General features: G+C 40.5%; 2 protein-coding genes and 1 non-coding gene across 5 annotated transcripts in view; 2 read left to right on the top strand and 1 right to left on the bottom strand.

The window, feature by feature from the left end:
- ACSM5 (acyl-CoA synthetase medium chain family member 5) overlaps nt 1-6,635 on the top strand; it is a 26,393-nt gene extending 19,758 nt beyond the window's left edge. The window contains exons 11-14 of one of the 2 annotated variants that reach the window (XM_006153296.3): nt 3,532-3,659; nt 3,745-3,844; nt 5,563-5,682; nt 5,826-6,635. In XM_006153296.3, coding sequence (XP_006153358.1) covers nt 3,532-3,659; nt 3,745-3,844; nt 5,563-5,682; nt 5,826-5,909 — 432 coding nt within the window. In that variant the 3' untranslated portion in view covers nt 5,910-6,635. Of the gene's footprint in view, nt 1-3,531; nt 3,660-3,744; nt 3,949-5,562; nt 5,683-5,825 lie in introns of those variants that run through there. The other variant, XM_014589669.2, reaches the window with a different exon arrangement.
- A 15,894-nt stretch (nt 6,636-22,529) lies between these two features.
- On the top strand, nt 22,530-22,636 carry LOC114008684 (U6 spliceosomal RNA). The gene has a single exon (XR_003550198.1). It is a non-coding gene; the product is annotated as a U6 spliceosomal RNA (small nuclear RNA).
- Nucleotides 22,637-24,992: 2,356 nt separating this feature from the next.
- ACSM1 (acyl-CoA synthetase medium chain family member 1) overlaps nt 24,993-26,873 on the bottom strand; it is a 51,945-nt gene continuing 50,064 nt past the window's right edge. For both annotated transcript variants that reach the window (XM_006153295.2, XM_014589668.2), the window contains exon 14: nt 24,993-25,327. In XM_006153295.2, coding sequence (XP_006153357.1) covers nt 25,241-25,327 — 87 coding nt within the window. In that variant the 3' untranslated portion in view covers nt 24,993-25,240. The remainder of the gene's footprint in view (nt 25,328-26,873) is intronic.

Here is a 26,873-nt window from a genome sequence, read left to right as displayed (position 1 = left end):
CCTACTATCACATGTACATTGCAAATTCTCACTGGGCATTTCCAAATAGCTGAAATTGCACATGTCAGTTAAATAAGTATGCCCATGCCAACAAATTGTCAAGCACAGATGTTCATTACAGTGCTGTTTATAAAAGAAAAAAAAAAAAGTGGAAGGAATATCTCATCTTTCAACACGAACAAATTGGTTATGTAAATTCTATTACAGCAGTGTGTATTCAAAAAAGAAGAAGAGAGAGGAGGGAAAGAAATAAAAGGAACAAAAAAAAAGAGAAAGAACTAAAAAGAAAAAAATTCTAACAGGAATTTTTTTAAGTACATAATATTATGATCACACAAGAGAATATCATGCCACTATTTAATATGATATCACTTCTACTCTTGTGAAGAGACATCAAGATTTATTGTTAACCAAATTAAAATCGGGTTATAGAAATCTGTAATATTTCCTTATGTATAAATCACATATATGCAATGAAATGCTCTTAAAGGTAATATTGACATTTTAGCTGATTATATGAGTAATGGGACTGACCTTTTCATTCTTTATCTTTATTTTTTATTTATCCTATGTGATATGAGAAACAGTGTTTTTAAATTAAATATCTGCAAACAAAAATCACCCAAGATATATGTTCATACATAATTTGACTATACTGAAAATCCAAATCTGTACTATTTGTTTTTAAGAATTATTTATGATTTTTTTCATGGCATTAGATATTTGGAGAAAATTCCATTTTTCATGGTTATATGGTGTTCTGGTTTTGGGTGCACATGGTTATGCCGTGTGCAGCAGTAGCACGTTCCCCTCCCTCTGTACCCAGCCTCCATAACAAGCATCACCACCTCAAGGAAGTTAATTCCTCTGTTCATGGCCAGCTCTCCTAGAAAGCTGTATGTGAGAGAAGAGGATGGCTTGCCCAAGGAGCCCTCCACAGTCCCTCTCAACAGCGTGTCTTTATTTTCAGAGTTCTTTTTAACTTTCAACCATGAATACCATACGTTTGCATTGTGTAAATGAAACACACTTTGTTTATCCATTCTGCCATATATGGCCATCTGACTTGTTTCCCGTCTTTTACTTGAAAGTTGTGGAGCTATGAATACACATATGCCTCTCTTGCTAGTACATACATGTTGAAGCTGCTCTTGGTGTGGAATTGTTAGATCATGGGATATGTGAATGTTCAACTTCACAAGAAAATGTTTAATTTTGTTAATATGGTTATCCCAACTCAAACTCACACAAGAATCTTAGGCTCAGGTCACCATGGTCTCTGGACACATGATCCCATTTGCTGCCAGCCTGAGTTTAATGACTTGGATGATTTTAATGAAATCTTTAGGGAATAAGCATTCAGAGCTATATGAAATTGGTCATCCCCATCAGTTCAGGAATTCCATCTCTGGGAACTGCTACAAAGGAAAGAACTAAAAGTGCAAGATAATCTTTGACACATTAAGATGTTTACTGCAACACTGATCATTACTGAAAAAAATGGGAGGAAACTCAAATTCTAGGAAATGGATCATCGTAGTAGATTGACAGTCTAGTAGGTGGAAAGCGTTACTTCATGGAATTCTTGATCTGCATTTCCTTGAGTATCCGTGAAGTAGAATATTTCTTCATATGTTTATTTGTATTTCGTAGTTTTGAAATGCCTTTTCATACCTTTTGACAACTTTAACTGAGTTGTTTTTCTTTTCTAATTGACTTATAGGAGTTCTTAATATATTCTTGGTATTGATCCTTTGTTTGTTATATGAGAACATCTTCTCCCAGATTGGAGCTTATCTTTTCACTTTCTTTAGGGTATTTTTATTAAAGAGGAGTTTTCCTTTTTATGTAGTCAAATTAATAAATTTTTCCTTCTGTGCTTAGTACTTTTTGGTTTTTATTTATAAAAGAATTTCCTGCTCTGAGATAGAAAATACATATCCATTTATATTTTCTTCCAAAGTTATAAAGTTTTGCTTTTGGCATTTAAGTTTCTAAGCCATCTGTGGTTGATGTATGTATGGCATGAGATAAGGATATATTTTATTTTTTTCCACATGGCAAATCATTTTACTGAACGAACCTCTTTTTCCTAATGATCTGTCATGCTAACTTTGCCAAACATAAAAGTTTGATATATTTATAGATAGATTTTAGCACATTCTTCTATTTGTTGGTCACTTGGTCTATCTCTATGTAGGTAACATACTGTCTTATCCACAAAAACTCTACCTCAATTCCACTTCTAATAAATTCCTTTCTTCTTACTCGACTTTTTTAGAAGTAGGTTACCAATTTTTGGCCCTCTCCTCATTCATATATATTTTAGAATCAACATGTCAAGTTTCATGAAAAATCTTTATTAGCATTTTAAATGGAGTTGCAGTAAGGGGAGAATTGACATTTCTATCAATTAAGTCTGTCTATCTTACCATTTATTTATATCTTATTTATTTATTTATTTATTTATCTATTTTTATTTTATTTGTTTTTTTTTTTTTAAGTTTACTTTAGGGCATGTATGCTCACCAAAGAAAGACAGAGAGAGAAAGTGGAAAAGCTACCAGGTTCAAAACTCAAACTGTAGTCGGTCATGTCGGAGTTCAGCGCCTTAACCACCACGCTACCTGCTGTCTTCTGTTATCTCTTCTTTAATGTTCTGTAGAGTTTTAAGCTTTTCATGTATATATCTTACAGATTTTGTGTTAGATATCCATAGCTTATCTTTGTCTTTTTTCTCATAGTAAATATTTTGAACCAAGGTATAATTTACCGACAATAAAATGCACTCATGTTAAGTGTACAGGAGGGTGAACTTTGAAAAATGTGTATGCCTGTATATCCACCACCACAGTCAACTCTCCATACCGACTCCAGACAATTGCTCAATTGTTTGTTGTCACTATATAATAATTTTGCTCACTTTAAAAAAAAGAACTTCACATAAGTGGAATAATAAAATATTCATTTTTGTATGCCTGGCTTCTTTCACTCAGCATAAGGTTTTTGTAAGTCATCCATGCTTTTGCATGTATTTATTAATATTGTTTTCTTTCATTTTATTGCTGAGCAGTAGCTTTTCTTTAAAACTTTGAGAATCAGAGTTTGTTTTTCTCTTTCTCTTGCCTGCCACCAATGGACTTTCTGATCAGCTCCTTGCTTTCAACCCTCAATGATTCTTGAGCATAGATAGTATTAGTGTTAGTTTATCCTAAAATATAGGGCCAGTGGTTCTGTGCCCACCTTTCTGGATTCAGCTCTGCTTCCTACAACACAATCTGAAGATGGTAATGGGTGGCTTCCTTGATCATTTCCTGACAGCTTTTTTCCAATTAAAAGAAGGAAAACCCACAAATTCATAGGGCTATAGCTCTGTCCAGTGGGGAGTTCCAGCCAGCCTAGCTTTGAGAACGGCTGGACTTTGGTTGAGGCATCTCTCACCTCCTGCATGGAGCTGCATAGACAATAGACAGTAGCGGGCTTGAGTGCATGTGCCTAGGTCATCCTTTATGGACTTTCTTTGTCTTCCAGGACAATCCTGAGAAGACAGCTGCATCAGAACAGGGGGACTTCTACATCACCGGGGACCGAGCCCACATGGACAAAGATGGATACTTTTGGTTCATGGGCAGAAATGATGATGTCATCAATTCTTCAAGGTCAAGCTATCTGCCCTTTCTTCTTCCTTTCAAAGTTTCATGGGGAAAGGGAGGCCACTTGAAAGAGTTTGCTTTTCTCTTCTAGCTACCGGATTGGGCCTGTCGAAGTGGAAAGTGCTCTTGCTGAGCATCCAGCTGTCCTAGAGTCTGCTGTGGTCAGCAGCCCTGACCCCATCAGAGGGGAGGTAACCAGTCTCACCAAGAGCATGGCCTCCTGCTTCTGTATCTATTATCACCCAACAGAACCAGCAGAAAGGCCCAGATTCCCCCATATCTCACCCAAATCCAGGTACCACAAAGTTAAAAGGCCACCATCAGACACATTTTCTTGTTGATTAACCATCACCCTCATGTCTTTAGAGTATTTATACTCTCTGCAGGAACACAATGAGAAAATATCAACACTTTGGTTTTAAGTGGACTCAGAACGGGTGCAAAAGGGACTGTCCATGGTACAGGTCACCTTGGTGGCAATGCAGGCTCTCTTGTCCCTCCTATCCAATGAAAAGTACTTTTCCATTTGCACACGAGGATATAGCAACACACCAGATATGTTGTAGGTGGCCTTAACCTAGGAGAGATAGCCATCTTGGAGGATGACAGAATATGTATCCAGAACGATCTTGATATATCAGAAAGATGGACCAAATTCAATACTCTGGACTTTCACAGAAGAAATGCAAGTTCCTTCTTGGGGATCCCAGAGAAATAGATACAATGGGGAAGATCACCCCTTAGGGAGACCTGCATACTTTTCACGGCTGTAAATCCAACATAATGCTAACATACAAAACAGTTCCTTTATGAAGGTGAGTGTACCATCAGCTTGCAGCTCAGAAGCATCAGAGCCTAAGGTCTGGTTCTCAAAATCTTGTCCCTGTATGGCTCACAGCTACATAAAATATAGATTTGTAGACCTCAGATCAGATGTACTGAATCAGAGTGACAGGGGATGCAGCCCAGGGAATCTGCATTGTAGCCAGCGACCTCTTGCCAAGTGATTCCCTGCTAACATTTGAGGCCACTAGTACAGAATGAGGGATTCTGTATGCTATCCATTAACTAGGACTGTGACAGTTGACTCTGTGCTTCCAATCTTTGGGAAGTATAAAAGGACAGGGAACTGCTCCTTAGCAGAGTATTGTTGCTAGAATTTACTGCCTGCATGGATAAGCAACCACGCAGTTGTCCATTCCTCAGAAACCTTGTTCCTTTGTGCCTGAGTTTGGGACTCTTCCTGCTGGTTGTCAATAAGTAGCCGGAGGGCACTTGTGGTCTCATTTTCTGCCACTGGAGTGTAAAGGCTTGATCCAGTAGATGAAGCCATTTGATAATAATAGTATCCACAAAACTGATCTTACCCCTTAGCTCAAAAAGTAAAAAGACCCAGGCAGAGAGAGCTAAGGCAATACCTGGAACAGAAGCGGAACAGCTCAGCGTTTGCTGATTGCAAACATTCACAGATGCAGTCTCTGAAAGATGCAACTCCCCTTGAAACTGGGTGCTTTTTCATCAATCCTACCTGTCTGAACCCATGCCTAGTTAGGAATTAGGAAAACCTGGAAATAAATGGCCATATGAGTTCAGGAAGTTCCTTTCTCCAAAGAGTTTGCATTTTTAAGAGGAGCAGTGTTGGCTCCTCAAGGTATCATTTCAGGAAGGGGAGTAGTCTGGGAAATAGGTAGGGGTTCGAAATCACTCTGCAAAGTCAGTGCTCCCAATAGTTGATCCTGTGAAGGTAGGTAACAAAAAATTGGTTAACCATTCTGTTGTTTGTCTCACTGACTGCACCCAAGGAACTGGTAGAACTTACATGATGGATTGATAAATTCAAAAGGCTGCTTAAGGAGAAAAGAGTCATGATACAAAGTTTGGTCCTTTCTATTTTTGTTAACCCCTGCAGGTAGTAAAGGCATTTGTAGTCCTTTCTCCAGCCTACATGTCTCAGGACCCAGAGGCACTAACTCGGGAACTCCAAGATCACGTGAAGAGAGTGACCGCTCCATACAAGTACCCCAGGAAGGTGACTGATTGTTGCCATTTGGGGAAAACCTTGAATCATGGAAGCTTTCAGTGAAGTGGCAGAAAGTAATGATTATTTTAAAACTGAAGTCTTTCTGGGAACTGATTTTTAAGTGAGGTTTTGGTTTTGTTTTTGGTCCCTAGGTGGCCTTTGTTTCAGAACTGCCAAAAACAGTTTCTGGAAAGATCCAAAGGAGTAAACTTAGAAGCCAAGAGTGGAAGAAATGAGATGCAATCCCAGGAAGGTCACATAGCCTCAAAGCTTCCCAGAGGAACCAGTGGAATCAGTGATCAGCTCCATTCAGAGGATCAACCCTTCAACCCTGAAGACATAAAAGGAGCTCAGCTTCCAAACAGGCATCTCCAGAATCACTGGGTGACCCTGGAGGAGAGCAGAGGCCATCCCTGACCCAGAGCCCATAGCCACTGTCCATTCTGGCCAATGTTTGGTCACTGTTTCCCCCTCTGTCTGGAGGCAGACTCAGCATCTGCCCACCGCTCTCATTTCTAAGTGCGTTCTGCTGCCCCAAGAAGGGACATGTCACCATAGCCTTGGGGCACTGTGGTCTCTGCCTGGGAGAAGGCTTGACCCTTTACATGAAGCCATTTGATAATAGTGTCTATAAACTTGGTCATTTTCTTTAGCTCAGAAGTCCCATATTTAAGAATCACTATAAAATAAAGGATTAAAATGCAGAATATGTTTAGTGCCCAAAAAAAGTTCACTTCCGAAAAATAAAGGAAAAGAATAATTCTCAAACAACAGGGAAATAATTAACTAAATGGTGGTAGATCAACTCAGTAGTATATTAAAGGCCATTAACATATCTAAAGACAGTTTACTAAGTCTTGAGAATAACATAAGCTAGGTTAACTTTAAAACTCAGAATAAAATAATATATGCATACTGGAGAACCACAGCTCTGAAAAATAAAGGAAAACTACAACTAGAAAAAAGACTGGAAGGAAATTTTCTAAAATGTTTACAGTCATTTTTATGGGGATTGGGAAGGGAAGAAAAAAAAATGGATGATAGTTTTTTCCTTTCCTCCCTACATTTCTGTAAATTTTTTTTTGAGAGGTTTTCGCTATAGGGCGCGTGCGCTTGCCAGACAGACAGAGATATAGAGACTGAAAGCGAGAAATCACCCCCCAGGGGGGATGGTCATGCCGCAATCCCTTCTCCTCCATTCTCCTCTCGGGATCTTGGGCATTGCACACACACGCGCCCGGTGTGAGTTCTAAGCCACCGGGTCCGGGACGCGAACCGGGTCGACTATGTGGGAGTCCAGCGACATAGCCATTATGCTAACTGCTGGTTCCCCCTACATTTCTGTATTTTTCAATTTTTTTAATGAAGAGATCCAACTATTTCTATAAAAAAGTGATTTTAAAGAAAGTATCCCAAAAACTACACCTTGCCTCATGTCTAGTTCTCTCTCCACATACTAACACATCCCTCAGATGTTAGTCCTCCTCGATGCCCCTCTCGGGACCTTGGGCATTGCACACACACGCGCCCGGTGTGAGTTCTAAGCCACCGGGTCCGGGACGCGAACCGGGTCGACTATGTGGGAGTCCAGCGACATAGCCATTATGCTAACTGCTGGTTCCCCCTACATTTCTGTATTTTTCAATTTTTTTAATGAAGAGATCCAACTATTTCTATAAAAAAGTGATTTTAAAGAAAGTATCCCAAAAACTACACCTTGCCTCATGTCTAGTTCTCTCTCCACATACTAACACATCCCTCAGATGTTAGTGTATTGTGTTTTATCCTGGAAGAACACAAGGACCTGAAGCCATGTCCCAGGTTCTGAAACCGGAACGTCTGGTGCATCTATCCAGGTGACACCAGCAAGGTGGAAGAGATGCTGATGGAAACTCAGAGGAATCCCAGTGCTGTTTACTCAACCTTCAGCACTTCCATTCATAAAGCTTTATTGAGCACCTACTCAGTGCTGGGACCTGGGACTAGGACGATAACCAACAGCCAACCCAGTCCCTACCTGTGTGAGTTTGCTAGGACTGTCCTAACAAAGTACCGTGGATCATGGGGACTTCTGCAACAAAGACTTATTTCCCTGCAGTTGGGAGGCTACATGTGGAAGGCCAAGTGTTGACAGAGCTGGTTTCATCCTGAGGCCTCTTTCCTTGGCTTACAGATGGCCACTTTCTCCCTTTTTCTTTCCTTTGTATGGACTTCTCTGTGTCCTAATCTTCTCTTTGTATAGGACTCTGTCATGTCACATTAGAGTAGGGGTCACCCACATGACTTCATTTTAAGTTTAAAGACTGTCAATTTCTGAAGTGCTAGAGGCTAGGAATTTAACATAAGAGATTGGGGTGACACACTTCAGCCCATTACACTATGGTGAAGTGTAGTCCTCGTGGGAAGGGTGATATTTTTCACAGAATAGTGGAAATAAATGCACCACTGTGATAAATGCCATGAAGGAAACAGATTGGGAGGACCATGGGACTCGGTGTTGGAGGAGCCTTCCATTGTCCCTGCTTAGCTGGAATTGTACAAGAAGTGGAAATACACCAAGGGAAGAGAGAGGGGCCGAGCTCCATGGACAAAGGATCCAGCATGAGGAAGGTTAAGGCCTTAAGGCCTTTATGTGAGCAAGACAGGCCCGTGTTCTCACACACACTCAGCACCAGCCCTGTCCATGGTTCCAGATGTCTCAACTCCTGACCCTCCTGCAGGTAGGTATTGAAACAATCCCCATGTTACAGATGGGACCTAGAGATAAAGCACTTTGCTGAAGTTCACACAGCCAGAATCTCTCAGAAATAGAATTCAAACCCAAGATCCACATGTTTTATTTCTCACAACCCCATTTACCATGGCTCAGTTTAGGAAATTAGTCTTTTCCTTTGAGTGCTGGGGAGCCACCAAGCTTATCGCAGAGAAAAAAAAAATCCTCTTACAGGCTGAATGACTCTTTTTAAAAGCTTGGTAAAATTACTTACTCTTTCTTTGTGCCACTTGTTTTTATTTTTTATTCCTGGGCTAGGCAAATGCTATTTTAAAGGTGGGAATTTAGCAGACCCTGGTTATTTGCCCAAGACCTAACAGCAGGAGGAGCCAGAGGCACACGCAGGTGCTCATCCCTCAGCATCATCAGGGGCTCACACTATGGGCTTGGAGTCCTGGGGTGTTGCTAGGATTCCGGATGAGCCCTGAACCGGGAAGCTGTCAGGGAGCAAGACATCTCTTTGTTCCCTGAAAACCAGAGACTTGGATGGAAATGATACTGGAAGAAAGGGGCATCTACGGTCACTGTGTCACCAGTTACTTCATTAAATAGTCTCTGGACTTTCTTCTCTGCCTACTGGGCCAAGGCAATCCATCTACAGCTGTAATCAGAGCTCTCTGCCCAAGGGCATTTGTTCACAGGACAGTCAGTACAAACCAAGGATCATGAGGCCCAGTCCCCCTTCTACCCAGAACCCCTCCACATACCTGACTCCCCAGCCAAAGTCCCTTCAAAGTGACCTTAGTCCAGGTACAAAAGGAAAAAGACACAACCCCCAGCTGCAGCTGTACCACAGGGAGCCAAACACCACCAGCCACATAGCCAACACCGCTCCCCAGCGCCCCTTTCCCCATAAGAACGTAAGACCGGCAGCAACAACCACTGTTCCCACATCACTTTACAGAGAACTCATTCTAGACCAGGCATTGTGCTAAATGCCTTGCTGAAATATTACTCAGGTATTTCCAACCTTCCCTCATTTGCATTCTACTTTCATGCATGTAGCTCTACCTACCTACTACCTGTGCTATAAATCAACCCACTTTCTTTTTAATTTCCAGAAGGTGCTTTTGCTTACTAGCAAGAGAAAGAGAGAGATTAAGAGATAGAGACAGAGAGAGATAGCACCCTTCAATGTGGGCATGCTCACACCACAATCTTCTTCCTCCATTTCTCTATTTTGTTGGGATTTGGGTCCCATTTTCAAGATACCTCATTGTATATGCAAATATTTTGAGGACCAAAAAAAAAAATCTGAAATTGGAAACACTTCTGATCCCAAGCATTTTGGATAAGGGATACTTAACCTATTTTACTCAATTTACAACCCCATTTGCTAGAGGGACCATTGAGATCCTCCAGTGGGTTGGTGAGCTGCCCACTATCATGCAGGTGCTCTCTGCATGAGTGGCCTTGTACTAAAAAAATGGCAGCTCTTTTCAATGAGCAGAATTCTGAGCCTGGAATTTCTCATAGGCCCTGGCTTCCTAAACTGTAGGAAACAAGCTCTGTGAAAGAGAAAGAGTGAGACTCAACAGACCTAAACCCACAGGCACTTGTTGATGCAACCCTTTACCTTCAGGACTGAAAGGGAGAAGCAGCACAGCACCATCTCACAAAGCACAGTGGTTATTTCTGAATGGCCTTTTGAGCTCAAGCATGAGGCTGTGCAGAAATCTAGCACCTGCAGTTCTCCATCCACAATATTTACACCAAAACACTCTGTAGTGTCAGGGCAACTCTGCTGGAAGAATGAGAGACATTCAGGTATTTCTTTCAGGCTTTTCCATAGCCCTATCAGATAAGTGCTATTTTTAAATTTTCAGTCTTTTTGTCTGCTTAAATTTTTACCCTTTGATCTCTCCCACCACCACCCTGCTATTTCCCACCCTCCTTGCATACTGTCTCTGGTATCCATAGTTGCTTTCTATGCTTTTATGCTTTCCAGTCTTTCAGATTCTGACATAGAGTACAAACATTTGGTATATATAAAGAGGAACATAAAATACCTTTCTTTCATAGACTGCCTTGCTTCACTTAGCATTAAATATTCCATATTCATCCACTTTCTATCTAATGCCAGGATCTCATTGTTATTTATGACTAAGTAGTATACCATAATGTATATGTGTTACACTTTTCCCATCCATTCATCTGTTCTTGGACATGTTCTTGGGTTGATTCCATGTCTTAGCAATCATGAATAATGCTGCAAGAAACACGGGTGTGCAAGTGTTCTTCCAACTGAGTATATTCCTATCCTTTGGGTAGATATCTAGGAGTGGAATTACTAGATTCGATGGCAGTTCTTTCTGTAAGTCTTTGAGGAACCTCCATATTGTTCTTCACAGTGGCTGTACTAATTTACATTCCAATCAACAGTGCAGGAGAGTTCTCTTTTCTCTACACCCTTGCCATCACTTATTATTCTGTATTTTTTAAATCTTAGCCATTCTGACTGGGGTTAGATGTTATCTCATTGTGGTTTTGATTTGCATCTCCTTCAGTCTCCATTTTGTAAAGGACGAAGCTGAGTTATAGTGAGGTCAGTTTGTGTGTTCATTTGGTAAATGGCATAGCCCAGACTTAAAATGGGATCCTTTAATGGCTATGCTCAGGCAATATCTCTCACCTTAGGCCATTTCCTAAACCTTGAGTAAGCCCAGACAGACTCTCAAGGGCTTCCTGGGATGATCAGGGGTGGAGGGGGATGAAGAAAAATGTATTCTCTTTCAAGAGTTCTGATTCCTGACTCAGAGGAGATTCTGAACTCTACCATGGGATTCTGGCTTCGGAGTTTCCCAGGGTATTCCAGGGGGTTATCCTCATTTGTCTTCTCCATTGAGTCCTCATCGTGAGTCAGGCTCAAGGAAAAACAGGTGGACAGCTGATTATGTACAAAGCACACAGTAACCATTTCAAATCTTTTTCTTCTAAGTTGTCATTTTTTAGAAACATCAGGTTGCATTTGATAAAGACACTGGTCTTTGAAGTTGGACCTCAATTCTGCTATAGATATTACCAGCTGTGGGACCTTAGCCAAGTCATCGACCCTGGCCACGCCTCAGTTTTCTCTTCTATAAAATGGATTTCTTTTATAGACTGGGTGACTTAGAGAAGGGCAGTCAAAGGGGCATGGGAGTTGGGTGGTGGTCAAGGGAAGAAGGCCTCTCTGATGAGGTGAGGGCAGAAAAATGAGAACGAGCTCACCATGGAAAGAAAAAGGAAGCAGAAGGTACAAAGGCAATAGATACATCTGTCAGGAGCTGACAAGAAAACTTTTACTTCCTGTTCTTTTGGAAAAAAGGGTAGGAGGCATACGTGTTAGAGGCTTTGAGCCTTTTGCCAGCTGCTGCCTTGACAAAATCTCCCAGTTGGCTGGATTTCTTGAATCAAAGGTCATTACATTGAAATTCTGCAACCTCATCAGAATTCACAATGACAGAGCTCAAAGACCAGCGTTGGAACTATTTTCCATGGGGCCAGTGTATATGGAAATAATAATTAAAACAGCTATACTTTCTTTTTTAAAGAATTATTTTATTTAACTGTATTTATTTATTTTATTTTATTTGACCAAAAAGGGACAGAGCGAGAGAGAGAGAAGTGAGAAAGCAAGCCACCAGATCTGGGACTGGAACCATGGTTAGCCATGTAGGAATCCAGCACTCTCAACCACCATGCCACTGCCAGCCTCTCAACAGCTATAATTCCTAAAGTGACTAAGTGAAGCTCTGTACACTAGGTGTATAGCATTTAAGATATATTGGTCAAAATTCAATATAAAGAAATAGATCATATTAGTCAGCATTTGTTGCAGGAACAAACATCCCAAATATCTTAGAAGTTTTTAACTATATATATTTTGTCCTTCTGGGTCTGTGGGTTGGCATTGGTTGAGCTAGGCTCAGCTCCACTCCACATGTCTTCTCATTTTGGGACCCAGTCTGAAGTACAACACTCATCTGGGATATGCAGTTCTCATGAAGAGGGCAGAAATGCAAGAGTCTCTGACCAGCCATAGAATCATATCACTCACATCTCATTGAACAAAACATTGCATAGCCAAGCCAAAGTCAATGAGAAGCGAATACATACCCTTTCCCTAGAAGATACTGAGAAGTCATATGAAAATGAGTGAATGGATATAATTCTGCTACAAGAAGGAGTGAATTGTTGGGAACAACCATTCGATCTCTCATTCACTGTATTTCAGGTACAGAGGAACTTATTACATGGAATTAGGGTATTCACAAACTGTCAAAAGTTCTGGAGAGGTAGGACTGAGTCTAGATCCTATTATGCTTTTGGAGAATGGAACACCAGAAGGAGACAGAAACAGATGCTGGATACGAATTCAGTTAGTCTCAACAAATTAATTCTTGGAAAGAACTCTGTAAGGTTGGAATCTCCTCAAGCAGTCAGTGAATGATAGAGCAATCTTTTTAGGAAGGACTCATCTGCACCTCCTCTTCCTTGTGCATCTGACCAACCACTGGCTGTAGCAACATCAAAGACTTTGCTTTGGACCCTAGCGGGTACTTAGTACCTAGGGGGTACTTTGATGCTCAACCGCACTCTCCACCTTAATACCAAGCACCTGGTTTCCATGCAATGGGCCTTCAGGAAGTGCCTGCCAAGTTTAACTTTGCCAGTGGATCACTGGATTGGCATGAGGAATATAATGGGTAGAGAAGAAGCAAAGGGTGAGACAATCTGGCCAACTTTATTAATTTATCTAGTCATCTGATAAATAGTTATTGAACTCTTATTATGTGTCAGGCAGTGTAATAAACTATGAACATGTCCATGGGAAGCAAAAAGTCATGAAATAACCATTCTTCCCAAATGATCATTTACTGATAAGGCCTCACTTTTTACCCTACATCTTCCTGATTTGGGCAATCTCTAAGCCTCTCAGACCTTAAGGATTGTCTTTCCTGGCTGGAGCCATGGAGGGTGTTCGAGAGAAGAAAAAGAAGGTTCTTGCCACAGCAGAAACCAAGAAAAAGGCTCCTGCTGCAGTGGAAGTCACCAAGAAAAAGGTTCCTGCTGTGCCAGAAACCCTTAAGAAAAACCGAAGGAATTTTGCGGAGCTGAAGATCAAGCACCTGAGAAAAAAAGTTTGCTCAAAAGATGCTTCGACCTGAGAAAAAAAGTTTGCTCAAAAGATGCTTCGAAAGGCAAGAAGGAAGCTTATCTATTAAAAAGCTAAGCACTATCATAAGGAATATAGACAGATGTACTGAGATTCATTTGGCCAGGATGGCAAGAAAAGCTGACAACTTCTGTATCTGCAGAACCCAAATTGGCATTTGTCATCAGGATCAGAGGTATCAATGGAGTGAGCCCAAATGTTTGAAACGTGTTGGAATTTCTTCATCTTCGCCAGATTTTCAATAGCACCTTTGTTAAGCTCAACAAGGCCTCAATTAACATGCTGAAAATTGTGGAACCATATATTGCATGGGGATACCTGAACCTGAAGTCAGTAAATGAACTGATCTACAAACGTGGTTATGGCAAAATCAATAAGAAGTAAATTGCTTTGACAGATAACTTTGATTGCTTGGTCTCTTGGTAAATTTGGCATCATCTGCATGGAGGATCTGATTCATGAAATCTATATTGTTGGAAAAGCTTCAAAGAAGCAAATAACTTCCTATGGCCCTTCAAATTATCTTCTCCATGAGGTGGACTGAAGAAAAAGACCATCCATTTTGTAGAAGGTGGAGATGCTGGCAACAGGGAAAATCAGATCAACAGACTTATCAGAAGTATGAACTAAGGTATCCACCATGATTTTTTTTCTTTTTTTGAGAGGTTTTTGCTATAAGGAGCGTTCACTTGCCAGAAAGACAGAGAGAGAGACAGAGAGACAGAAAGTGAGAAATCACCCCCCGGGGGGATGGGCACACCACAATCCCTTCTCCTCCCTTCTCCTCTCTGGATCCTGGGCATGCACGCACATGCACCCGGCGTGAGTTTAAGCCACCAGGTTCGGGACTCGAACCGCGATTGACTATGTGGGAGTCCAGCAACATAGCCATTACACTAACAGCTGGTCCCTCCACCATGATTATTTTTGTGATCTGGTCAGTAAATAAACAGTGGCTGTTTTCATACTGAAAAGAAGAAGAAGAAGGAAGAAGGAAGAAGAAGAGGAAGAGGAGGAGGAGGAAAAAAAAAAGAGGAGGAGAAGGGGGAAGAAGGAAGAAGAAGAAGAAGAAATAATACAGGATTATATTTTATAAAGATGTCTATGGAGAACAAGGAAGAAGGGGTATGTAGAGCTGCAAGATCTTGGGTATGGCTTAGAACGGCCTGTTGTGGCTTAATGAGGTGAGTCCTGTTTCAGAGGTAGAGTGGAAGACAGCACTGGTGGAAAACAATAATGGGTAGAGATCTGCACAGCAATGATATATAGAGAGAATTTTTAGAGTATGCCACAATGGGGAAATTTTACTATAGAGGGAAAAAAACTAAACAATACTTTGAAGAAGATTTCCAGTTAAAAATTGTATGGAGCTGGGCCCATGGCCTAGTGGTTAAGGGAGACAGATCCCATGTGGTTAACTGTAGTTCAGTTCTTGGCCCTAGAATCTTAAAATGCATTCTGGTTGCATGTGTGCCCAAAATCTCAACAGGATGGAGAAATGTAGAAGGGATAGTAGGGTGACCATACCTTATGGGGGGTACTCCCCTGTCTCTTTCTCTCTGTTGATCATATGTGCCTCTGACAATTAAAGAAGAAGAATTTGTGTAAACCCCTCAATACTATGTTACTGTGAGAAGTAAATATATGTTGTTTAAGCCCCCCACACTAAGGTATTTTGTTATAGCAACCTGAGCTGGCGACATAGTCAGGAATCATCACTCTTGTGGGACTTCAGGTGAGACTGTTGGCTGGAAGACCTATGAGAGGCCTCCTTGAGTAGTTAGGACTTCTCACAGGATGGTAGCTTCAGACATCTAACCTGATTTAAACCTGCAAGGGCAATTAGAGCTAAATCACTTTTTTGTTTCTTTTTTGAGAGGTTTTTGCGATAGGGTGTGTGTACTCACAGGAGACAGAGAGAGATAAGTGAGAAATCACCCCCAGGGGATGGCCATGCCACAATCCCTTCTCCTCCATTCTACTCTCAGGATTTGAGGCACACACGCACATGCACCAGGTGTGAGTTTCAAGTTGCCAGGTCCAGGACTCGAACTATAGTCGGTCATGTGGGAGTCCAGAGCCTTAACCTACGCCACCTGCTGGCCCTAGAACTAAGTGACTTTTTAAGTTCTACTGTCAGAGGTCATATAATCAACTAGTCATTATGTTGACTAAGATCTTAAGAAAGGGGAAATAGAGTCCACCTTTTGATGGGAGATGTTTCAAAGGACTTGTGAACATGATATAAAAATCACAATAATATGAAGAAAAAGTTCATGCAAAATGTGTATTATGAAAAAAACTATGCATGGATTTCAAATTTTGCATTGTATCAAAATGAGCTCATATTTTAATTCCATTTTCTTCACTAACTTTTTGAAGTACCCTCATACTTCTCCAACATAATGATATTCTCAAGTATTCTAAATCCATATTGTTCAGAATTTTCCCCTTATAATTCATCATCAACAAAGTCCTTCTAAAGATACATCTAATGGGAACCAGCAGTTAGCATAATGGCTATGTCGCTGGACGCCCACGTAGTCGACCGCAGTTCGCGTCCTGGACCCGGTGGCTTAAAACTCACACCGGGTGCGTGTGCGTGCGTGCCCAAGATCCCGAGAGGAGAATGGAGGAGAAGGGATTGCGGTATGACCATCCCCCCTGGGGGGTGATTTCTCGCTTTCTGTCTCTATGTCTCTGTCTGTCTGGCGAGCGTACGCTCCCTATAGCAAAAACCTCTCCAAAAGAAAAAAAAAAAAGATACATCTAATTGACATCACTAAATAGAGCAATGGCCATGTCAGTCTAAGGCAAGGTTTGCAAGCTCCAATGGTGGTAGTCATCAGGCAGGTATAGTCAATAAGACAGGACCTCAATGAAAGAAAGGATGACCAGTGTAATAACTTATTAGGGTTTATCATATAATCATAAAACTCATATTCTTTCAATACTGATGTGCTTTGCATATTGAATTCATAAAGATATTCCTTACTTTTTTGAAATACTTGCTGTCTCCCAATTTTTCTGAGAAATGAGATCCTCTCAGTCTGCATTTAGTTTTGCACTTTTAAAGTAATGTGGGTTTCCATGAAAATAACTTCTATATTCCCATATTCCAGAAACATGCCCTCTACAAGCTTGTCTTATCCTAAAATCTTTTTTTTAATTTATTCATTTATTTGTTTTAATTTAGCCAGAGAGAGACACAGAGAGAAAAAGAAGGAAAGTGAGAAAACAAGCCACCAGGTCCAGGACTTGAACTGTGGTTGGCCGTGTGGGAGTATCCAGTGCCTTAACCACCATGCCACCTGCTGGCCCTGACCCTAAAATCTTACTTTCCTCCAAAATCTTTTTAAATAATCGACATTCATTTTCCCACAGTTTGTCTACCAAAATACTACAAAGGTGATGTCTGAATTCTCCTATTCCCTCCTTTTTGGTAGTTGCTTCATTATCTTCCTATATTTATAAAAAGCAAATCTCAAAAATAATCTTTAAAGTCCCTGACATTCCCTCACAATTGCCTCGTCTTTGTGGATAGAGTCTGATCCTTACTTCATTTTGCACATCTTATCTCATGTTGTCTTTTTGAAAGCACATATAGTCTTCATTTCAGAACTTTTTCTGAATTTTTTATTGGTCTAATACTGATATTTGTTGCGATCTGCTAAGTGCTCCTCATGGTTGTATGTGTTTACAATCTGGACTGTAATTTCGCCTTTAGAGAACATTGAGTGTGTGTATTCCTCCAAAGTTGTATATTCGTATTATATAAAATTATGCCATGTTCATTAAAAAAAGTAATGTAGACTGAAGAAATACTTTGACTTTCCATTATTTTTATCTTCAGTAACACAAGAGTGTAAGAGCTTTTTACGATCTGGTACCAGACTGTGCCAGCAAGCTGTACAAACAACTGCTAAGAGAGATAGTGGAGGTTGTGGAGAGGGAAAGCCAAGAACTTGGCCCACACTACTGAATTTCTTTGTCAGACGTCCTAGGTTCTGCGGGCCTCTTTCTCGGAGAGAGAGGCAGAGGGAGAAAGCACCCCCTAATGGAGTGTAGTCACATCACACACAACCTCTTCTCCATTTCTCCATCCTGTAGGGATTTGGGGCATGCACGCACCTGCACCCAGTATGTTCCCCAAGTCGCATGTCCAGAACTCAAACTGCATGGTAAGCCATATGGGATATGGTTCGTTCAACCTGAGGCCATGGGCTAGCCCAAGTTCGACCTTCTCTCTTGTATGCTCTCCTGTAGTGTAATGCCTTCTACCATGTTATGATACAGCAAGGAGTTTCTTTCTTTTCTTTTTCTTTTTTTTCTTTCTTTTTTTTTTTTTTTTTTTTGAGAGGTTTTTGCTATAGGGCACTTGTGCTCACCAGAAAGACAGAAAGCAAGAAATCACCCCCCAGGGGTGATGGCCACACTTCAGTCCCTTCTCCTCCATTCTCCTTTTGGGATCTTGGGCACACATGCACATGTGCCTGGCATGAATTTAAGCCACTGGGTCTGGGACTTGAACCACAGTCGACTACATGGGAGTTCAGCAACATAGCCATTACGCCAACTGCTGGTCCCACAAGAAGTTTCTTACTCAATGTCGGTCTCTTGATTCTGGGCTTTACAACCTTAGTAAAACCGTAGGAAATCATTATTTGTTCTTTTAAAAGTACCTAATCTGTATTATTTTGTTATGGCAACACAAAACAAAGAACGATATCCAGATTCCCTTCTGGATACAGAAGACAATAAATGCTAATAGGAACACAGGATTCAATGCTCTGACAGTTTTTTTGTTTTTTTTTTTTTTTTTTTCTTTTTGAGAGGTTTTTCGCTACAGGGCGCGTGCGCTCGCCAGACAGAGAGAGACAGAGAGACAAAAAGCAAGAAATCACCCCCCAGGGGGGATGGTCATGCCGCAATCCCTTCTCCTCCATTCTCCTCTCGGGATCTTGGGCACACACGCCCGGCATGAGTTCTAAGCCACCGGGTCCGGGACGCAAACCACGGTCGACTACGTGGGAGTCCAGCGACATAGCCATTACGCTAATTGCTGGTTCCCAATGCTCTGACAGTTTTACAAGTCATTAGAGAAAATTCACACCAGTGAAAACTTAAAACAGAATACCCCATTAACCTCCAGAACCAAAGTTAATAATTGATATGCCCTGTGACTCAGTGTGGTACAGTCTTAACTTCCCTGGTCAATCATTAGTTCTAGAAGATTCCCAGACTCATATCAGGAAAGTGCATTGGTGTATGTGTTGATGACACATAGACTTACTATTATTATCTGTAGCTAGAAAGTGATCTTACACGTTACCCTAGAGAAAGGGAGTCATCTCATTTATATTCAATCCTATTTCAGCATCAAATTCAATCTACAGAAGAGGTGGGCATTGTATCACATGATAAATAGCTTAGACTTCATCTAAAGAGTAGTAAGTTATTGGGATCAGCAGAAGACAGAATGGTTACATTGCTTGACTTGACCACAGTTCGAGTCCCAGACTTGGCGACTTAAAACTCATGCTGGGTGCATGTGCATGTGTGCCCAAAATCCCAAAAAGAAAAGGGATTGTAATGTGGCCATCCCCCCGAGGGAGTGATTTCTTGCTTTCTGTCTCTCTGTCTCTCTGGCAAGTGCACACGTCCTATAGCAAAAATCTCTCAAAAAAGAAAAAAAGGAGTAGTAAGTTATTAAGACACTTTTAGAAGAGCAATGAACTCTGTCAACTATGCATTTTTAAATTATTACCTTGGTAGTAACTGTATTACAGGGGAATTTGAGAATTGCTTAGAAAAAATAATTTCTCCTTTTTGATGACTCAGTGATTCAAAGGAGATGGAGCTAAAGGAAAGGGGTCACTGAAGGATGATGTCCAGGTTTTTATTGGGTAAACTGCAGTTTATGGTAATACTTTCTGAGAGAAAAGTCTGGAGGCAAGAGCACCAAGTTCAGTGTGGTTGTACTAATTTAGGTTATTTATGTAAAACAAAGATTAATATATATTGGATAATCACATAGACATTTAAGTTTGAATTCAGAAAGCGGTCAAGGTTTTAAATGTGGTTAAGGGAGTTATCCACACATGGGGAGAAAATGAGATAGACAAAGAGTGAATATGGAATGAGAAGAACAGTTGACCGAGAATGGTCTTTGGAGAACAATCATATTTAAAGGGTAGAAAGAAGAAGAAGATCCCATAACAATATTAAATAGTATGAAGACAAAAAAGAAAAAAAAAAAGGTGAGGCATGGATGATTGAGATCTGAGGAACATTAGAGGAAGGATGATCAAGAACACTGAGGAAAAGAAAGGGTGAGAACAAAAAGAAAATCCAAAGGGCAGACAAGTAGTGTCATTTAACCTAAAAGGAAGCAGCTGAAGATCAGTGGGAAAGTAGCTTTAGAGCTGAAGGTTATGAACCTAAGTTCTAATTCTTTACAATGGAGAGAACGCTGCCAACATCTAGTTTCTTTATCTGGGAAGTGGAGGGTCAAGGTCAACCCAACATCATCACAAGTACACAGCAGAGATTCATGAGATAATGTCATGGAGATTCTGAGCATGGTTCATGTAAACAACTAGGGAGGGATGAATGTTTGAGAAATTTGAGTATGAGGGGTAGGATTGGAGGTCAAGACAATGAAGCCACCTCAGCAATCCAGGTGTAGTAAGACTGAGCACAGTGGATCCAGCAGACGTATTAATGGTTATGTCACTGGACCTCCACATAGTCAACTGCAGTTTGCATTCTAGATACTGCATGCAGCTTAAAACTCACACCAGGTGCGTGTGTGTGGGTGGCCAAGATTCTGAGAAAAGAGTGGAGGAGAAGGGATTGTGGCCAACCCCTGGGGAGTGATTTCTCGCTTTCTGTCTCTCTGTCTCTCTCTCTCTATCTTTCTGGCAAGCACACACACTATAGTAAAAACCCTCTCAAAAGAAAAAAAAATCTCTCTCTCAAAAAAAAAAAAAAAAACACTGAGCACAGCAAACAGGCTGCCTGGACTATCTGGACTATGAACAGAAATAACCTCTTGCTTCATTTTAGTTACCTTTGGTTGGTCCACCAAAAGAGCTTGTCTGCCTGAAGAAGGTTATATGGCAAATAGTCCACAGGGCCCTTCCCCAGATTTACACAATAGTTAATTCCTGCCCTCTACCCTGGGGCAATTCTCTACCAATAGGAGACAGAAGTCTGGGAATCAGTACTGCTCCCTTGTCCCTAGGACAGGACAGTTATGAAACAATTTCCAGATGAATCCCTAGGATATCCTGTTGGCAAGAAGCCTCAGTTGCTGTCAGTGTGGTCATCACCCTGCTATGCCTTTATTTTAGCTTTTCTCTCTTCTCCATCCTCCCAGTCCCTCACTTGGCTGCCTGGATACATTTTTCCCACATAATCCAACTGCTTGAAAGTCCTGGATCCAGGTCCTACTGTCAGAGATGATGAGGGGTTACTCAGGCTGACCACAAGGCCCCACCATGGATACCCACAGCCCTGTACCTCCCTCTATCACTCCCTGGACATTTCCTCAAGTCACATGGCAACTTCATGTCTGCCTCTCCAGCCCACTGTGAGCTCTTTGAGGCAAGAACTGAGCCTGAGCACCTACTGGACCCCAGCACAGAGCCTGGCCTGTCCAAGCTCTCCCATGGACATGATGAATGAAAAATTGGATAACGTTTCATGACAAGCTTCTTCTTGATATATATTGATCCCTGCCTCTACTCCTGCTTTGACCCCGTTTTCTCATCCACAAATCTGGCATCAGAGCTGGGTAGCCCAGGACATTGTAAAGTTCAGATTGCATAGTTTGCTGGCTTTACTTTGGTTTCTGGGTGAGTAAAATGGCCTATCTGTATACTAATTTTTTACTTTTTTCCAATGAAATTGACGTGTCGAAGGATATTTGTATGTCTAATTTTACTACATTGCCTTTTGTAGGAACTGAACCAGTTTATATTTAAATGTCCACCACCCTTTTTTAAGAGAACTTATATCCCCAAATTTTCTGAGAGAGGAAGAGAATAAACAAGAAAGACAAGCACTCTCATCAGGGTGTCATATGTGATCTTCCCCTGCCTTTCCCAGACAGCCAGGTTCATGCACAACTGGTGTGTACAAGCTTACTGGGAAACCAAACTCTTGATCACCCATATGGCTTCCAGCATCACAGAGCTTTATGTTACTGCTGCAACTCCACAGATGGGTCATAACCTTGGAATATTATTTAGTCTCATTAGCACAGAAATATAAATAAATGATCAGGGGACACAGCAAATCCATACCAGGAAATAAAAACATGAAGTTTACAAATGGAAAATTTAAGTTACAAAAAATGTCCTATCCCCCAATATATAGGAACTTGGTTCATATTACTAAGTTTATGTAAATCGTCATGATCTTTAGGAAAGTATTTGGGTACTGAAAGGGTCACAACCATGAAAATGGTCATACCATTTGATAGATCCAGCTTCTGTATCCCTGTGAATAGGCTAAGGATAGTAGGAAAGGAAGAATAGAACTTAATGGAGAAAGATAGCCATAGAAGGATTAACTAGGGAAATGTAGAAATCATAACCACAGAATGCTCAAGGTTGTGTGGCAGTTAAGGCAGCTGGTTGACTGCAAGGTTTGAGTCCCTACCCAGCAGTTTGAGAAAAATGCCAGGCACATATGCATTGAGTGTCCAAAATCCTAAAGGAAGGGAGAGATGGAGGAAAAAGGGTTGCAGCATGATCATTCCCCACAAGGGGTGCTTTCTCACATTTTTTCTCGCTCTGTCCTCTTTCTCTTTTTCTTGTGTGTACATGCAAATATACATGCCCACTGGCAAAATTTTTTTAAAAAAAAAAAGAGAAATAGGTAAAATTTATGGCAATAGTTTGAATTTATAGTACACCTGTGCTCGCTTTGGCAGCACATATACTAAAATTGGAACGATACAGAGAAGATTAGCATGGCCCCTGTGCAAGGATGACATGCAAATTCGGGAAGCGTTCCATATTTTTCAAAGCGTTAATGGCACAAAGAGGTGTGATATTATCTGTTGAAGATATTTCATAGTTTTATCAACAGTACTAGGGAGAAATGTTCACCTGTTTAAATATCCATTTTGTAAGACAAATAATAATGTGATTGAATGTATGGAAGAAAATAAAATGAAAAAAATAATAAAATAAAAAAATAAAAAGAATTCAACAGAAGCAAAAAAGAAAGTTGGACACAGAAAAAAAAATAATAATAGGTGCCTTTTAAATCGTGATAAAATGATACCAGAACAAAATCTATTTTCTGTCACCTGTTTGGTGATTGTTTGAATCAAATTATTTCTAAAGAGGAAGGAACTATAATGTATTTTTTAAAATTAATTTATAGTACTCCTTTAATTGTGTGAAATGTGGGTTTGTATTTATAAGGGTATAGGAAACATGGGTAGATTATTAAAAATTTCAATGAAAATTGTTCTTTCTCTGTTGTTAGGGACTATGAGTAGGGTGAAATTTGGAGTTTATTAAAAGATAAAGAGTTTCATTGTTGCAATGGAAAAAGTTCTGGGGACTGACTACACAACAATGAAATGTGTGTGTGCTATACTTTGTGAATGTGAGCATCCTTAAGCAGATCCAAATTTCTATCCATCATGAATTCTATCCTCTTCTGGTATAATGCTGTGCAGAATTTCCTCTGAATCACACTTTTCTCTTTGATAAGTTGATTTTTAAATTATATTGAGAGAGCAGCATAAGGTAAAAATCCAATAAAGAAAAAAAACTTATTAAGAAATAAATAACTTTTGAGACTAGCAGATGGTGCAATGGTTACATCACTGGACTCCCATATGGCTGAGTACAGTTCAAGTTCTGGACTCGGCGGCTTGAAACTAAAGCCAGGCGTGTGTGCATGTGTCCCCAAAGTCCCAAGAGGAAAATGGAAGAGCAGGAATTGCAGCACGGCTATCCCCACCCCAACCTGGCAGGTGATTTCTCACTTTCTGTTTCTGTGTCTGTCTCTCCAGGGAGCACATGCACCCTGCAGCAAAAAATCTCTCTAAAAAAATAATAACAATAATCAACTTTTAGTATAAATAAAGCTCAAGTGGTGTTAATGAAGATCACACTAGACTGTGTTTTCTCTAAGATTCATGACTGTAATTCTATACATCCTATGTAAATGAAGACAAAGACATCCACCCAGTAGGTTCAGACTGCTCCTGATAACTGTTCCACGTGCTTGGTACCTTAATTTTTAATGTTTCATTGAAGACAGTACATTAAACAAATAGTAATTTAACAGACTATAACTCAGCAATAGAAACTTATTGTATTCTGCTTTATGCAACATGAGTGACTCTCAGAAACACTTGCTAAACTCAATAAGATAGACAAAACATAGTGTACATGGGATGAATGTGTTTCTACGTGTGACATCACATGATCTATGAAGAGATCATTTTATTTCCTTTTTTCCAATCTGTATAACTTGCATTACTTTTTCTTGCCTAATTGCTTTAGCTAGGAATTCTAGTATTCAATCAAATGGAAGAAGTGAAAGTGGGCATCCTTGCCTTGATCCTGGTCTTAGAATAAAAGCTTCCAGGTTTCAATCCTCTTATTTCTGTAGAGTCAGTAGAAACTACCTCATCTTAATTTCTAATTTTAATGCCTCTCTCTGGCCTGGAAATTCTACTTTGTGTAACAAGATTGTGTGGTCTCAAATAATTTCTAGTTAACACAGACATGTTAACTTCTGGATCATCAAGCATGATAGATGTCTTACTTATCTATATCATTCTACCTGCCTGTTAGCATGGGTTCTAAATTATAAACCTAAATCATGTGGTAGGAAAGGACCAAGCTGACTCTCATGATTGACCTTCTAGGATCTCCAAAGAATGAGTACATTTTGAGAGAGAAAGTACTTCAGTTTCCCTCCCAAGGGATCTAGCAATAATATCCAGAGAGCAAAGCAAATACCAAGAATGACATGTGGGAAGTGCCAAGCAGATAGGGGCCCAGGTGATGAGGACAAAACCTCACTGATGATCATCTTTCCCAGGCCCTGTCCTGAGCTGAACTTCTAAAGATATCAGCATTTCTGGACACTTCCAGCCCCTGCACCAGCCCAGTGGGACCTCATCTTCTGAACGGTCTGGCAGAACCAAGCAGGCGCAGGTGCCTGGAGCTAGGTGAGGTATCGTTCCTGGACCTCTGGGTTCTGACTATCATATGGGTGCTCAGGGTAACTCTGAGGTACTGGGGTCAGCAGGGAGAATTGGACTTCAAATATGGCATTAGGGAGAATTATAGAGAAAAGGTGTTTAGTATTGGTTTACTCACAGAATAAATTTATGACTTGGAGACACCATTGATGTTGGTGTTAGTATTTTATTACCTCTCGGTCAACCCAAGCACTCAACTGTGCAATCTGAAAGGAATAGAGAACTTGCAGGAAGCACAGTGACTGAAATTACCTTTAAGAACAAAAATGTCAGAATTTTGGTGCTCCTGAAACCCTTCCAAGTCATCTCTCTCAATAGCCCTACTGTAGTGGAAAAACTGAGGTTAACAGGAATGTCCCCAAGGTCATGCTGCAGGTTCTGAGCTTATTGCTGGTTACATCTGACCCGACTCCTTTTTCCGAAGTTCATTCCGTTTAATCTTGCCAGTGACGGTTTTGGGCAGCTCTGAGACAAACTCCACCTGGTTGTGAGGATACAGCAAATCCACCCTGAGTTAGTTTCATTCTGCTGCTGTTTCCCAGTAAGTCCCCACTTGCCTCTTTTACCCTAAACACCATCACACACACCATGTGGTGGCCTTACTGGGGTCCATGGAGCACTTCAGTTTCTCCTAACCTGCCTGAAATTAGATGGAGCCATGTGATTTGCTTTGACCAATGAAATGTGAGTGAAGGTGAAGCCTGACCCCTCCAGGCAGAAAAGTATGAAACTATGGAGACTAGCCACTCTCTCTTCCATCTCTTCCAGCACCTAGCAGGTGTCTATATGGTGGCTACTCCTTTATCACGTCCTGGGATGAGGTAATGTGGAGTATAGGTGCCAGGAGAGCCAACACGAATAATCAGCATGAGCAAGAAAAAAGAAAAAAATTCTTTGATCTAATTCTTCGTTGTTTGGGGCTGTTTGCTGTCTATGGTGACATCTAAGCCAGTTCTAACTGTTATATACCAGCTATGCTCTCTATAAGGCAGCCTCTCCCCCAACAAATGCATGAACTTCGTTGTCAGGGGCAGATGGATTTGAGTTTCAGCTCTGCTTTTTATTAACTATAACCTTAAGTCATTTACTTTGAGTTTCTAAGCCTCAAGTTTGTCTCTATAAAATAGGTTGGTTATACTCTTTTAGGTTGTAGAGAGGATTAAGTGAAATAATATTTGTAGAGTATTGACTCTAAGGCTTGGCATACATAATATATGCTCAATAAGTTTTGGTCCTATAGATTTAAAATATGTGCATCAATTATAAATTTGCAGACAATGCAATAAGCAGTCAAAAGAAGAAAATGTATAAAAATGTAAATAAATAAATAAATAAATAAAATTTAAATAAAAGAAGAAGAAAATGTTAACTTTTGGACATATGTAGCTCTTCGCACTTTAGTTTTAAACAAGCTGAATAAAAATATGTGTATTCTTTCATAACCTACTTTTTTCTCTTATTATTCATGTTGAGACATTTTTAGGTCAAAAATGAAATACCTAATCATCATTTTAAATTACAGGATAATATTCAATTTCAGGAATAGTTGTCTAAATTCTATATTGCTTGATATTTTTGTAGGTGGCTCACAGAATTTTAAAAATGAAGGAAAATAGGGGCTAGCAGGTGGTATAGTGGTTAAGGTGCTGGACTCCCACACGGTCAACCGTGGTTTGAGGCCCAGACTTAATGACTTGAATAGCATGCTGGTGTGTGTGTGTGCCCAAAATCCTGGAAGGAGACTGAAGACAGAACTGCAGCATGGCCATCCCCTGAGGGGTGATTTCTCACTTTCCCTCTCTCTGCCTCTCTCTGGCAAGAGCACATGCCCTATGGGAAAAAGAAACTTTTTTTAAAAAGTAAAGAGAATATGTTCCATGTTATAAGGTCTGAGATTATACTATTAACTTTTTTGGTGCATGTATGTGTATATATATGAGGTTGCTAAGTGCAATGTATTTTTCTTTCTTTCTTTTTTTTTTTTTTTTTTTTTTAGGAGGGATTTTTTTTTTAGGGGCTGTGGCCCC

Source organism: Tupaia chinensis, unplaced genomic scaffold (genome assembly GCF_000334495.1).
Source record: "Tupaia chinensis unplaced genomic scaffold, TupChi_1.0 Scaffold000367_1, whole genome shotgun sequence".
In the NCBI taxonomy this organism is placed as follows: domain Eukaryota; kingdom Metazoa; phylum Chordata; class Mammalia; order Scandentia; family Tupaiidae; genus Tupaia; species Tupaia belangeri.
This window is presented reverse-complemented; position numbering and strand designations above follow the sequence as displayed.